The sequence below is a fragment of the Solanum pennellii genome, chromosome 6 (assembly GCF_001406875.1).
Source record: "Solanum pennellii chromosome 6, SPENNV200".
Classification (NCBI taxonomy): Eukaryota; Viridiplantae; Streptophyta; class Magnoliopsida; order Solanales; family Solanaceae; genus Solanum; species Solanum pennellii.
The window spans coordinates 2,128,825-2,144,944 of record NC_028642.1 but is presented as its reverse complement, the minus strand read 5'-3'; the positions used below and the strand labels follow the sequence as shown (position 1 = coordinate 2,144,944).

General features: G+C 29.3%; 1 protein-coding gene and 1 non-coding gene across 2 annotated transcripts in view; one reads left to right on the top strand and one right to left on the bottom strand.

The window, feature by feature from the left end:
• Positions 1–3,680: 3,680 nt before the first annotated feature.
• Positions 3,681–3,754, bottom strand: TRNAV-AAC. The gene has a single exon. It is a non-coding gene; the product is annotated as a tRNA-Val (tRNA).
• A 7,776-nt stretch (positions 3,755–11,530) lies between these two features.
• LOC107023147 (CLIP-associated protein-like) overlaps positions 11,531–16,120 on the top strand; it is a 16,859-nt gene continuing 12,269 nt past the window's right edge. The window contains exons 1-5 of the mRNA XM_015223732.2: positions 11,531–12,019; positions 14,076–14,231; positions 14,368–14,430; positions 14,597–14,665; positions 14,832–14,997. Of these exons, the coding sequence (XP_015079218.1) occupies positions 11,687–12,019; positions 14,076–14,231; positions 14,368–14,430; positions 14,597–14,665; positions 14,832–14,997 (787 nt within the window). The 5' untranslated portion in view covers positions 11,531–11,686. The remainder of the gene's footprint in view (positions 12,020–14,075; positions 14,232–14,367; positions 14,431–14,596; positions 14,666–14,831; positions 14,998–16,120) is intronic.

Sequence of the window (16,120 nt, the reverse complement as noted above, 5' to 3'; positions counted from 1 at the left end):
TTTAGAAATTATCTTGAATGAAGAAAATGACTCTTCAATTTGCTCACTTTCTATGCACAATTTTCAATGTCATAGAATATGATTTGCACTACAAAAAGAATGTCATAAGTTCTTTGCAATTAGTCATATTCAGTACAGTTATGAAGTTATTGGATAGCAACCAGTCATCATTTCAACACCCTTAGTACACATATATGCATTTACAAAAAGAAGATTTAGTTGGATATGTTCGAGGTGAATTCAGAATTTAAATCGATTAGTAAAATAATACGAATACATCATTTAATTATTTGAGATAATTATAAGTGTCGATTTAATAAAATATAATGTTTTTTAAATATTTTTTTAATGCATATATAATTCAAGTAGAAAGAAAAAGGTATGTCGCTGCACATAATGATCAGCATCGCCCACATATCATGATTATGAAGTGTTACGATAATCATATTTTTTACATCGTCAATGAATAACACTTATGTGTTTTTTGAAAATTACTTTAGTAAAGATCACGGTATATCATATTGTCGTATTATCAGACAATGGGCACAAAAAGTTCATATATAATGCACAAGTAACCCCTTAACCTATGTCTGAAATTTCAGAGACACACTTATACTATACTAAGGTCCTATTACCTTCCTGAACTTATTTTATTAATAATTTTCTATCCATTTTCGGCCTATGTGGCATTATCTTGTAGGCCCAACACTGGTTGACTTTTTTTTTTAAGCTAGTGTCACGTAAGTCGAAAGGGGGTAGAAAATTACTTATAAAATAAGTTCAAGAGGGTAATAGGACCTTAGTATAGTATAAGTGTGTCTCTGGGATTTCGGACATAGGTTGAGGGGTACTTGTGCATTTTCCCTATATTTTAAGATAGTGTCACATAGGCCTAAAATAAGTTCAGATGGTAATAGGACCTTAGTATAGTATAAGTGTGTTTCTGAAATTTCGAGCATAGATTGAAGGGGTATTTGTGCATTTTCCCTATATTTTGAGTAACGCGATTATATTTTCTACACCATTAATAGACAAAACTAATTAGTACACTTAATTTTTTTTTAAAATTATTTATTTATGCATCATGGCATAACGATGTGACAATTGTGAAATTAAAAGAACTTATAAGAAAGCTTGATCAAAACTACTTCAAAAAGAAAAGAATAAACTCATTAAATTTCTCCAATTTTCTTGAAACATACCTATAGTCAAAATAGTTGTATCATATTTTTGTATTATTAGACAATATCATAGAAAATATATATAGGTAGATAGATAAATAAATATTTAACTATATGATCATATTTTCTACATAGTCAATAAACAAAGCTAAGTATACTTCTTTCTTTTTCTAAATTACTTTTATATACATCACATCCAAAATATTGTGATAAAATCGTGAAAAAGAACTTATATGGAGATAATTAATCAGAATTACTTTAAAAAGAAAAGAGTAAGCTTATTGAATTTCTCCGATTTTAATTTCTTGAATTGTACCTATAGTCAAAGTCATATCATATTGTTGTATAATTAGACGATAAAATCATGAGAAGAACTTACAAAGGGATAGTTGATTAGCATTACTTTAAAAAATAAAACAGTAAGCTAATCAAATTTCTCCAATTTTCTCGAATTTTACCCATAGTCAAAGTCGTATAATATTGTCATCAATAGATAAAACTTAATATACTTTTTTTTTTCTTTGAAGTTTAATTTCATATGGATCATGCCATATCAAAAAAAATAAAAATAAAAATAGACACAATCATGAAAATAACTAATAAAGGGATAGTTAGATTAAAATTACTTCGAAAAGAAAAATGTAAACTCATCAAATTTCTCGAATTGTTCATATCATAATCAAAAAATCATTGTATAATATTGTCATATTATTAGAAAATGGCATGGAATATATATATTTATATAGTTATTAAATTACACAATTATAATTATTACATTATATCAATAGATAAAATTCAATATAGACAAAATCATGAAAAGAACTTATAAAGGAGTGTTTAATCAGAACTACTTCGAAAAGAATAAAGTAAACTTGTCAAATTTCTCGAATAGTTCATATCTTAATGAAAATCATTGTATGATATTGTCATATTATTAGAAAATGGCATGGAATATATATATTTATATAGTTATTAAATGACACAATTATAATTATTACATTATATCAATAGATAAAATTCAATATAGACAAAATCATGAAAAGAACTTATAAAGGAGTGTTTAATCAGAACTACTTCGAAAAGAATAAAGTAAGCTTATCAAATTTCTCGAATAGTTCATATCATAATCAAAATCATTGTATAATATTGTCATATTATTAGAAAATGGCATGGAATATATATTTATATAGTTATTAAATGACACAATCATAATTATTACATTATCAACAGATAAAATTCAATATAGACATAATCATGAAAAGAACTTAGAAAGAAGTGTTTAATCAGAGCTACTTCGAAAAGAATAAAGTAAACTTATCAAATTTCTCCAACTTTCTCGAATTGTACCTATATAGTAGGAATAGTTGTGACAAAGAGAGTGGCATGCCAATGAAGCAACCAAAGATAAAGACCTTTGAAGAAGAAATAAATTAATTCTTAGCTAAGAATAAATAATTGAAAGTGGTCCTAAAAATATTGATTGGTAAACCAACTTGCAAAATATATGAAAAAATAAACTAAACATGCATTTGAAAATAGATGGATAGGGTTTCTTCATGAAATTGATGATCTATACTACACTATTTTTTAAATTATTTTTTTGCTATAAACTTCACAATCTCATTTACTAAATTTTGACTTATTAATTAATATTATAATAATACTAAAAATAATAATAGGTTCAACACTTATTCTTATCGCACATGTACCAACTCTTTGCTTTTTTTGGAACTCGTTTGACCGTTCATATTTGAAATTCATTAGTTTGATTAAGCTGAATTTGCATTGAATAGTCTTAGAGCCCTTATGGTCCATTAGGAAGAAGCGGAATTCGAAAAGATGATAAAAGAGAGTTGAGCATCTACATTTATGAGATGAAAAAGACCACTAGGCGAGTCTGAGAAGAAAAATGAATAGATTCATTGTTTCTCCTACATTAGATGAGTGGAAAAGCGAAATCAAGTTCATAAACAGGACATAAGACACTCCCTAATAAAAAGTATTTCATTTTTTGAGCTCGAACACGTAAACACATAATCTCAAATTGAGGGGCCGGAGAGGGATGCCAACGATATCTACAAGTAGTTCATTTCAAGAGAATATAATGAAACGGTATCTTTTAATTAGTGAAGGAGGAATCTCAACTACGATATCCTTGGTAATTGTTAAATTTGAAAACACTTTACAATTGAATCTTCTCGTTATATCATGATATAAGAAAACAACACCCTCAATTGAATCTTATCTTTATTAGTATAATCTCTCTCTATCCTAATTTATATGACATATTTTGAATTTTTAGTGGTCAACAATCTAATTTTAATTGTGAAATTCAGTCATGAAATTTATAAATTTTCGGAAATAACCTTTAATATTTAAAAACTATGGAAAAAATTAATACAAATCTTAGTTATTGATAATTCAAAATATTTTTTTAAAAATTGAGTATTTCGAATTAAGAAATCATCTTGACTCACAAAAAAAAAGGAAAAAAAGTTATGGCGTCGCCCGGACTCGAACCGGAGACCTTCAGTGTGTTAGACTGACGTGATAACCAACTACACCACGACACCAACTTGTCTACACTTTTGACATTTCCATATTTATATATATAGTTTTCATATAAATAGTTTTCATATTTGAGAGTCAATAAATGTTTATGAATTTTCTAACACAAATATAAGATTCGAGTCAAAATTATTGAATTGAACTCGTAATCAAATCGAAATATTAATTACTCTGGAAGTGACTCTAAAAATCAACTGAAAATGCAAGAATAAGTTGTTAATTCAGTTGTAACTTGAGTTTTATTGAGTCGTTTACGAGTTCAACTCATTAGCTTTTTGCTCGAATTATATATTTGTATCTAAAATTTATTAATATGTACAAATAATTTTAGATAGAATACCTACGTAAAATATCCCTCTAAACTTGACGTGTTTTATTTGAATCCCTCCTAAATTATCAGTAGTCTTAATTATCTTCTTACTATGCTTTTGCATCCATAAACTTAAAATCCTAGCTCCACAGATATATTAATGCATTTATGTTAGGAGACATATTGATCATCAAGGCTTGTGTTAATTGACACGACTTCTTCATTTCCATCTTTTTTTTTCTCTGGACTATTTTTTTTTTCTAGATCGAGCCGAGAGTCTATCGAAAATAACTTATCTATCTCCAAAATAAAAGTAAAATATGAGTAAACTATATCCTTCCAAATCTCAACTGGTAAAATTACACCAAATATACTATTTGTGTAATTGCATTTGTATATTCGTATTGCCTTAAAAACACATACTATTATTTAAGTAGCAAGTAGAAAAAAATTTGGAAAAACATCACACATAGAAAGAAATAATTATCAATTTATTAAATAATTACCAAAGAGTGAAAAAACAATTCTACCATGGATTCATATAACTATATTTTAAAAAATCGTGCATATACATGATACGAATCGAAAATAATAAATTTAATTGAACTTATAAAATTCATTCTGAACCCGTTTTCAATACATAAGAAAACACAAAAGAACAGCCCACATGATTCTCTCAATTGTAATGTACTTTGGATTTTGTTTGATTTTAAAAGTTGTTTGCTTCTTCTTTGTTTTAAGGTAAGACATCACTAACCAACAATGGCAGAAATCAACACATGGGCTAGTCAAAAATTGACACTTTCTTGTTCGGTAATATAATTATCGCTATATTATTTAGCGGTAATAACAAAATATAGATTTTATAACTACTACTCTATATATAAATATTGATAAATACTTAAATAACTCTAAATGCATACAATGATATTAACTCAATTACTGAAAATATTGAATTATCTAAAAATATGTTTCGAGCATCCTCCTTCTTTATTAGCAATTAATTAACTACAATAGTTTGATTGCTGCTAAATATGTATTCGTAGAGGCACTTAGTACTCTTTGTCACCCTATTTTGCTCTCTTAACAAGTGATTGAGTATCAGAGGTGGAGCTAGGTGGGGTCAGTGCACTCGGACGAACCCATGACTTTTCCAAAGACCCTAACTAGCATTTATGTTCTTCAATTTTGACTGAACACACACAAGTAATTAAACACTTACGTCTTACATGATATAATCCAAATCAGTTTGAATATATCTCACGTGAATAACTATTTAGGACTTTGTAACTCCTCAAAGTCCCAAAAGAGGTGAAGGAAAGATCAAACCAATTAAGATGAACAAAGAGAGCTCATAGGCGTATTATTTCAAGCTAGGTCAATTATGAGTGTGTGTATATATCCACTACATTAATCCATTTGAGTCCTTTCTTTGTAGAAGAAAAAAAAAACTTGAAATATGTTGTTTCAATATATATAATTTTTACTCATCTTCTAAGGTTTTTGATTTATCTCTATTTAATTTTGATTATTTTCGAAAACTATTTATGTGAATGAATTATAAACAAGAATTGGGTCATTTTATATGGGTTTTTGGGATTAGATTTGTGAAGTTAGTGTGAACTTTGAAGTTTTTGTATATCAGTGTTTCTCCAACCTTATTTGTCTGTGTATATTGAAAAAATATATATGAGATATACATTGTTTACAGTCAAAAACAATTTGCCAAAAATGGAGCTTTCTGATGACCTATCATTTGTTTTTATACTTGTGTATATCTTCTATGTATAATATAAGTGTATATGTGTGTATTTTACGTATAGCATGTATATTTATGTATATCCATAAAAATATTTTGTGAGGTACTCCCTCCGTCCGGTATTGTTTGTCATGTTACGCTTTTCGAAAGTCAAATTGACTAATTTATAAAGTTAAATTAGATCACATTAATTCGATATTTTAAACAAAAAAAAGATATTCTAAAACTATATGAAAAATACTATAAAATGCAATTTTTTGCATGTTAATATGATGAAAAAATACATTTTAAAATGTTAATCAAAGTTTTTATAGTTTGACTCTAAAAATTGAAATCATGACAAACAATACTGGACAGAGGGAGTGTATGATAAAACATTATGAGTGGCTAAAAGCTTTTGTTCTGGGATTGTAGTATACAGGTAATTGTTGAACATTGATTGTTTTGAATTAATGTTGGTTATCGCTTAAATTACTTTTATATTCTTGTTTTAGTATTTCATGATTGACCACCATTGAGATAAACATGTTGTCTATTCTTGAACTCGAGAGATGGAGAGCAACGTAGATAGACAAGAGAATATAAAAAGCTCGATCTCTCTTGCATATCAACTTGCTCAAATTTGTGTTTAGGATTGACACGCGGACAAACACTTAGCTTGGTTTCTAAAATAGAATGAAATATAAATGCTCGTCAATTGAATCTGTCGATTCCCGCTCAACGATGTAGTTAGACTTTCAATTGGAGTAGACGATTAGAGGTCGAGAGATAATGATCATAAAATTAACCGCCTAATCAATAATTTGATAACCTCAGTTAATTCATTATATGAGATATGATACATGAAACCGTATGCATATTGCATCCTTTAATTGTTTTTTAACTGTTTAAATCACTGAAAATCGAAATTTTCCTTGTTAGTTACTTTATTGTATTGATGATCCGTTTTATCCACTCCTTTGCTTATGATCCAAGTTCATATATGAGTAGTTCATCAATATGTTTGTTAAATCAAATTCATCATTGCAATTGCAATGTTTGATGACTAAAAGCCTGACCCCTACTCATTCTTTTGATTGATTCATAATAACAAGATATTTCATTATTATAATAATAATAATAACATATTCCGTCTCAGAAATTTAAATATAGAGACAACAGAGAATAGAGTGTATGCATATCTTATTCACATCTTAATGATAGAAATGTAGTTTTCAATAGATACTTGACTTAAGAAAAAAACAATTTAAAACATTTTATTATTTTTAAAAAAAAAAAGAAGTCACGATAATACAAAAAACAACAAATAACAATAAAGTATTTGAGAGAAACATTATTTTATATTATTTGTTAAAACTAATTGCAAAATAAATTATCTTATTTTCATTTATCACACGTTCAATATGCACAACTAGCTAGGTGGAGTTGGTAAAAAAAAAAGTTACATGATTTAAAACTTTGCACTATATAATATAATTTAGAGTATATTCTATAGTTGAAAACTTATTATTTTCATTAGTGTTTAGACTTTAGTATATTGATTTTATGACAATCATAAGAAGTGAAGCATTGTCAATCTTGTTATTTTTGGTATCTTATTCGGCGTTTAATTATTTTGAAATTCGATAAATTTCACGTTGAAAAATTACATCGAACTAAATACTCTTTCATTTAAAATAATTTACACAAATTAAATATATTATTTTTAATTAATCAAAATCTTTTATGGTAGTCAATAATTTGTGTTTATTTTCTTGATCTCTTAAACCAAAATCGCGTTTTGAAATAATACTTTAAAATATAATTCTCTTCACTAAAAATGATTTTATAGTCATAATTCAAATTCGATATCACTAATTAATGATAAATTGATGCTGAAGCCAAACTCTTTTGGAGACAAACACCAACTAATTTGCCAACCTGTAAAGATCAACCTAATTAATTTTGTAATAATTATTACTCCAAAATTAATTTATATAGTGGGGACACAAAATGATTAAATAAAAATGACAATTGACAACTTTATTGATTTCTTTTATTCCCCCATGTTATACTAAATATGTTGCAAAAAGTGAAGAAAATATTCTTTTTATTCCAAGAATAATCTTCATTTTCAAGTTATGATAGTGATTAATAGGGAATTGACATAGTAATACATGGGTACTAATCATTAAATACTCTTTTAATGGATGTTTTAATTATATTAGCACTTTAGTGTAAAAGACTAATTAAAAACGTTTAAGAACTTAGCTACATAAAAAATACATATAATTTTCTAAAAATGAAATAATTATATCTAGTAAAGTTTTAATTAAATACAATTGAATGATTTCATTTTAGGATCATCCATAACTTTATAATTATTTATGGAAATGGACTTCAAAGAAAGATCAAAACAATGTCTCCGTTATTACTTTATATTTAAGTATGATTTTATATTTGTTATATTCTGTTGATTCTTCTCTAAATAAAAATAAATGATTGTAAATTTCACTAATTATATATTTAGTGGCGACAATTCTTTTATAAATCATATCAAATCAACTAGTTTTTGTTTGACTACTCGAAGCACACGTAAAGACATTTAAAACTTGGTTCATCTTTTTGACTACTAAAAACTCATGTAGAGATATCTACGAAAAAATTCATCATTTTAAAATGATACACAAAGTGATTAAATAACATATTTTGAGCACCCTTAACACAATAAGTTATCGTAACACAACAATTTTAGAACTCTTATATGGGTTTCAGAAGCCTTGAATGAGTTAGTGCTTGCGTGTTTAAATCTTACTAGCAACAATATCTTTTTCCCCTTTTTAAAAAAAAATTTATCGTGAAATTACTAGACTTTCTTCGTAAAATTCCTAACTCTGTCACTATACTCTCGCTCATAAGATACACTTCAAGACAAAATTTATCATTTTAACTACTCGAAATTCATATAGGACAAGATCCATTATCTTAACATGATTTGCTTTGAAATTGAGAATTTTCAAATATTTTTTTTCTTTATAAAAATAAAATATAAAAGGTACAATTAAAAATATATAAAACATATTTTAGACATTCTTTAATATATATATATAATTAAAAAAAGTTGGTTATTTGACATTGTCGGCAAAATAGATTTTTTCCTATTAAGAGACAAATTAATACACAATTTGTTATTTAGTAGTTGTTGGTAAAATAATTAATCAGTGTTATACAGTTGGACAGTTGCTTTCATATTCATATTTGATATATATGTGTACTCATTTAATTTCAAGCTCCCAAACAAAAGACTATGGTCCTATGGATATTGTAATTAAATTACCTCTTCTTATGTACTACTAATTATGTAAAGAAAATGATTGAATTATTTTAAAGATAACAAATAATTTTTATATTTATTTATAATTGATATGATTTATCGATACATAGGTTGATGTAGAATATAAATTGCGAGTTTATCTGAATATTTTAATTGAGATTTTATGTATATAGAAAAATGTATTTACTATAAGATATGCGATTTAAAATCTGGTAAATTAAATAGTTATTGAATTCACTTATAATAGAGTTTATATATGATAAGCGCTGAGAAGTAATCTGATTGTGCATCTTCAAATACGCGTGCACATGCTTGTATATTTCAAGTGCATTTTAAAATAATTAGAAATCTAGAGTGAACCATATATTAAAGTTTGAATTTATGTTTTATATTCTATTGATTGATATATAAAGAGAAAATGATCTAAAACCCTCCAGTCTATACATGAAATTCTATCTACACACTTCAACTTCACGGATATTTCATTATCCCCTGATCTTTATATTTTTTTATTTTCTACACTTAAATATTGACCTGTCATAGGAGGTGTTCTCACCTCCTCTAGGCGTGTTAGAAGATGATTTTTGACGAAAATTTTCTCTTTCTCCAACAGTTATCTTCCCCACCCTTTAAATAAACCATTGTTTCTTCTTTCCCACCATTAACCCTTGTTACTTTTTTTAAAAAATCACGATTTTCTCTCAAAAATAAATAGGATTTAGTTGTTTATATTCATTTCTACTTCACATCTTGATTTAGGGTTTGTAATCTGCTCTAATTTCTTATTTAAGTCTCTAATTTGAATTTTGAATTTTCTCGAATTCATCAAAAATGACAAATGAAAACTTGAATAAGCTTTTATGGATGAATCAAACCCGAAATTAGTTGATAAACTACGAAATTAAGTTCAAAATACACAATAAAATTCTTCGATCATCAACAAAAATTCAAAAATCTTTGATCATCAAATTCAAAATACACAGCAAGTGGTGAATGAGATAAAAAGAAAAAAGAATAGTTTTCGAATCTTTTATGTTTTAGGAGAAAAATGAGAGAAAATAAAAATAAAAATTGGGAGTTGAGGAGGTGGGGCTCCAACGCGTGTAATCAATGAATTATTTATTTTGGTTTATGTATTGAGATCAACGTTTAAATGTATAGTAAATAGAAAAATATAAAATGCAGGGATAACAAAACATCCATAAAATTAGAATGTGTAGTTAAAATTTGAAGATGATTAAAAAAGTTTTAGACCATTTTCTCATATATAATTAATACTTTATCAAATAAATTATAAGATCATAAAAAATACTATATTTGTTGACTTAATTCTTTACCCAATCAATTTACAAAGTTAAATGAAAAAGATATTTTTATTTTCTTACAAACTTGATATAAAATACTAGATATTTATGGATTAGTTTTCCACTTCTCAAATTTCCTAAGAAATGTTATTCCTTTTTCTCCTCGTAGCCACAAATATTATACTTTAATTTATATATATTCTTTCGTAAAACTTTGATAAGATTGCTTTACTCATAATTAATTTTTTTTTACTTTAAACATTTAATCTTGAAGAGCATTATTATTCTCAAATATATTTTATTCATCATAAATTTGAATTAATTAAACTATTATATAAATATCGAATATTAGACGTGAAACAAAAAAATAAAAAATAAAAAAAATTTCAAATTCTTTTTTATTTATTATTATTAAATTTTCTTACTAATTTTATTTACTCTTCGCTAGCGTTTGGCCATAGATTTCCAAATATTCTTGGCAAATATTATTTGAGTGAAAATTTGGGTGAAATTTCACCATCTGTTTGGCCATAAAATTTGGGAAATATATTTCAACTTTTTAGAAAAATATGATTTATACCCACAAGTTTTAAAAACTATCAAAACTAACTAAAAGTTTGTATTACAAGTCAATTGAATGTTCGTTACAACAATAACAAATAATGTCCATGACACTAAAACGATGTGGTAATTTGGAGTGAGTGCAACAAGAATTATTCCATGTATCGTGAAGCAGACAAAGTACATGACTTTGTTACCTAAAGCCAATTTTTAATAATTTTCATCAACAATCATATCATTATTTAATATTCACTAAATATTTCATCACAATTTTGGTGTTCACGTAAAAAATGTAATACAACGCAAGCAAAAACTAGAGAGGGTGTTTTTGTAAAAGATAAAAGATTGGGGTAAAATTTTAATTTTCAAAATATCCCAAATAATGAGATTTGGCCCAAATACTAGAAAAAACTAGTATTTGGAAATTTGGGATATTTGCCAAAAATATTTGCCAAATAATGGCAAATTGTATGGACAAACATTATTTGCCAAATTTTTCCCAAATATATTTATGGCCGAACGGGCCCGTTCACCTTTTTTTTTCTCTCTCTCACTTTCTTCTTCAGTCTCCACAGTTCAAACTTCACTTTCTCTCTATCGCCATTTTCATCAAAGCACTTTTTTTTTCTTCTCACAGATCTGACCCGTTTTACTAGATCGGAGCTCCGATAACCCGAACGGCCATCTCCAATGGAGGCGGCGCTTGAGCTGGCGCGTGCAAAGGATACGAAGGAGAGAATGGCGGGTGTAGAGCATCTTCATCAAGTTCTAGAAGCTTCGAGAAAAACCTTATCGCCTTCCGAAGTGACTTCACTTGTTGATGTATGCTTGGATCTTTTGAAAGATAACAATTTTAGGGTTACTCAAGGTGCTCTACAGTCACTTGCTTCAGCTGCTGTTTTATCCGGTGAGCATTTGAAGTTACACTTCAATGCGCTTTTGCCAGCTGTTGTTGAACGATTGGGAGATGCGAAGCAGCCGGTTAGAGATGCAGCTAGGAGGTTGTTGCTTACATTAATGGAGGTATGCATTTGCATGATCAGAAGATAGACTGTTTATTAACTGGAATTTGATCCTTTTATTTTTGGTTGCTGAATTGGTGTTAATTTGTTTATGATCTTGAAGTAAAGGCATGTATATGCAATTATGTTGTATTATAGGGATGTTTGAAGTAATTTACTTGTTCTCCCTCTGTCTTGATGTGGCGATGAGTTTAAGAAAGTAAAGAATACTTTTGAATATCGTAGTTAAGATATATGGAATGTACCTAAATGCCCTTCAATCTTGTGGCTTAAACATGCCATCTGGGAAGTGAGAATTAAAGAGTAGTCAAAAGAGGAAAGAGATATTCTTTTTAAAATGGACTAAAAAGAAAAGTAAGACAACAAATTGAAACGGATGGAGTAGTAATTCATAAGGGTGGGATCAAATGCTTGTTGTATTTTAGGTGTAGTTTCTTTTGTGATTTGCTGAGATTTGTGCTGGTTTATAAGTATTATGTAATGGGGAGGGGGGATTAAGTGTATGGTATTGAAATACAGGGGTCTATTTTGCAATTGAGTCCTATCGCAAATTTGCTTAGAGTAATTTAGTCTTTATTTAATAGGGGTTGGTACAAGTGCTGGCTTCAAATTTATTTTTTATAGTGTTGGAGGAATAAACATTTGGGTGTGGTTGTGGAGTTGTTGAGCTGAAACACATGAAGATAAAAGGATAAAGATAACTGATTGTATGACCAAAAACAAGAAAACTAATTGAATGTTCAAAAGGAACAGTGCAGTGGTCAAGAGTCACAATTTGAGCTGTCAACTGTCAAGACTCACAATTCGAGCTGCATTAAGACAGTTCAATCTCAGTAGCCTCAAGGCCCAGTTGGTCTGTCCCTAGTCCTTGGGACTGCGTGCAGAAAATAAAAAACAAAAAATTGAATGACTTGATTTCTTTAGTAGTGAGAGTTTTTTTCAGGTGATCTGGGTAAAAGGGCTAGATATATGCTGTGTGTTCATATTCCTCTCGTATGCGCACTCAAACCGACAGTGATGATAAGAGAGGGAGAGAGAGAACAATGCCAAACTACTGTTAGACTCTTCTATGATTTGGAATGTTAATATCATAGTAATAACCAGGTTCGAGACGCACCACCTTTGCTGATCATATGACCAACTCAAAATGATCTTTAGTGCAAACCAACTCTTTTAAAATTATGATATATGTTTTTGTAATGGAAAAACTAATGGTGTATGTGTAAATACTTTTTCTTCTTGCAACTAAGATACTTCACACAGTATAGTAAACACAGTTCCCTAGTCCTCGAGAACTGTGTATAAAAAAGAAATTTGTATAATTTGTTTTTTTAGTCGTGAAAAATTAATTTCAGATGATTGGGGTAAAAAATGCAAGATATATGTTGTGATTCTTATTCCTCACATGCACGGGCAGCAGCACACTAACACATCATGATGAAGAGTGAGAGAACCGTGCCACAAACTACAGTTTACTCATCTGTAATTTGGAATTTTACTATCATACGTATAACCTTGTTGATTGTATAATCAACTCTAAATGTTCTGTAATGCTAACCAACTCTAAATGATCTGTAATGCTAACCAACCCTTTCAAAGTTATCGTATATGTCCTCGTAATGGTAAAACTAATGGTGGTTGATTAAATACAGTTTTTTTCTTGCAGCTAGAATACTTCTCACTTCAAGAGAATATTTTTTTTTTAGTTCATTCAATTATTGTTTTTGTTTTAAATTTAGTTGTGGAATATACTTAGCAATGTGAAATTCAAACAATTATTGGATATTTATCACTCATATGTTGATTACATGAGCATCACAAATCAGAATATTTGTTTTTCTAGTTCATTCAATTATTGTTTTTGTTTTAAATTTAGCTGTGGAATATACTAACTAATGAGAAATTCAAACAATTATTGGATATTTATCACTCATATGTTGATTACATGAGCATCACAAAAATCATTATATCTCTCTTTTTCTAATCTTTTTTTTTTTTTGGATATGATGAGGTAAAAAGCTAGAAATGATTTGATTGATTTTTTATAATCTGTGCAGGTTTCTTCACCGACAATTATAGTTGAGAGGGCGGGGTGTTATGCTTGGATGCACAAAAGCTTTAGAGTTCGAGAAGAATTTGCTCGTACTGTTACATCAGCAATTGGTCTTTTTGCATCGACAGAGCTGCCCCTTCAACGGGCTATCCTTCCTTCAGTATGTTAATATATATTTGGTTTGGAATTTCATATATTAGCACATATATAGCTAAACCGTACACAGAGTAACCTCTATTTTTCTTTTTGAGAAGATAAAAGTTGTAAACATACTTTTTCCTTGTTGCTATCATCAGATTTTGCAAATGTTGAATGATCCTAATCATGGAGTTAGGGAAGCAGCCTTATCATGTATCGAGGTAGCTAAACTGCTATTTTTTTCACAATTTCTCGTGTTTGGTCAAACTGCTTTTCCTAATTAGTCTCCAGTGCCTTGACCAACCAATCATTTGTGTCTTTTCAGACCCACTACACTTCCCATTTTCTTTTGTTTGATAAATATTCCTCCATCTTTCCTCTTTGCAGGTGATGTATTCAGAGGTTGGACCCCAGTTCCGCGATGAGCTTCAGCGCCATCATCTTCCTTCCATGTTGGTATGCCTTTAGCTTTAAATGATTCCGTTCTAGCAAATAAATTCTTTTTGAACATCCCGTGTGATCAATTTTGAGTCTTCTTCCAATTTTTACTTGGTTAATAGAATGTGATGTAGTGAACAATAGTTCTGCTCAGTGTCTGTTTTAACATGTTAACTGACTGCAGCTAAAAGATATTAATGTGAGACTTGAGAAGATTGAGCCCAAAAGTTGCTCTATTGATGGAAACTCAAATAATTATTCAACTGGTGAGGTGAGATCTGCTAGCCTTAGTTCTAAGAAAAGCAGTCCTAAGGCAAAACGTTCAACAAGAGAGGCGTCTCTCTTTGGAGGTATGTACATGCACCGTTATGTGAATTAAACTTTTATTTTATGTTAAGCTTATTTAGCACCAAGTTACCATGGTATGAGCTAAATGATTTCAAGATTGCTTCAGTGAGCCTTCATTTTTATTTGTTGCTTACATGTTCTATGTGCGTGTTCTTTTTGTTTAAGGGTTATCACTGAACAGAAGGGGGGGGGGGGTAAACCATAGTTGTGCAGCGGGTATATGAGAATAGAATAATGCTTGCCCTGTATTATTTGTCTCAGAACACCTTATCTGAAAAAATTATTTGTCTATAGACAGAGGCCATCTCTCACGCGCACCAAGACCAATTGATAACACATACTCATATCCGATAAGTGCTTCAGACTTGGAGTTCTCCTCCGATCCAATCAGTGACTGTCTCTCTCCCCCTTGGTATGGTTCAGGAAACCAGATGCTTCAAAATCTTACTGGTATTGAAACATCCAAGTGGATTAAATTAGTGTGTGGGAAAGGCCATCAAGGCATTTGGAGTTAATGTAAATGGGTTTGAATACAAATCCTTGATAGGATGCTTAAGAATGGAGCAGAAGAGACATGTTCAACAAAAAAACAAAAATTAAATGGTGGAGGGAAGAAATCAAGAAAGAGAAGGGATGTTGAGGTCAAAAGATTGGTGTGCTTGGTCAATTATGACAGGGGAAGGGGAAAGCCTGGGTAGGAAATACCAATCATTTTCAAGATGAAAGTCATAATAATAGGTTTGTAACACTAGGGGTTTGAACGACTGGGAAATTGGTACTATAAAATCATTAATCAGGAAGTGATAGCCTGATATCCTGTATCTAAAAGAATCGAAATTGAGGAGTGAATTGAACAACTATCAAGGAAGATTTGGGTCTATAGATGGGCTAGCTAGGTTGAGCTCAAAGCTGAAGGTGGAATTATAATTATGGGGCAACAGACCTTGGAACTATTTTAACAGTTAGTTGGGTCCTAGTCCTACTGTATATCATATCTATTTGATAACTCTTTAGACAATTTCAGGTGGGGTTTCATAGGGGTATTTGGATACACTAACTTAGAGGGAAGAACTTTGGCATGAACTTGGTGCTATTACAACTTTTTTGGGGAGAGGGGGGGGGGGG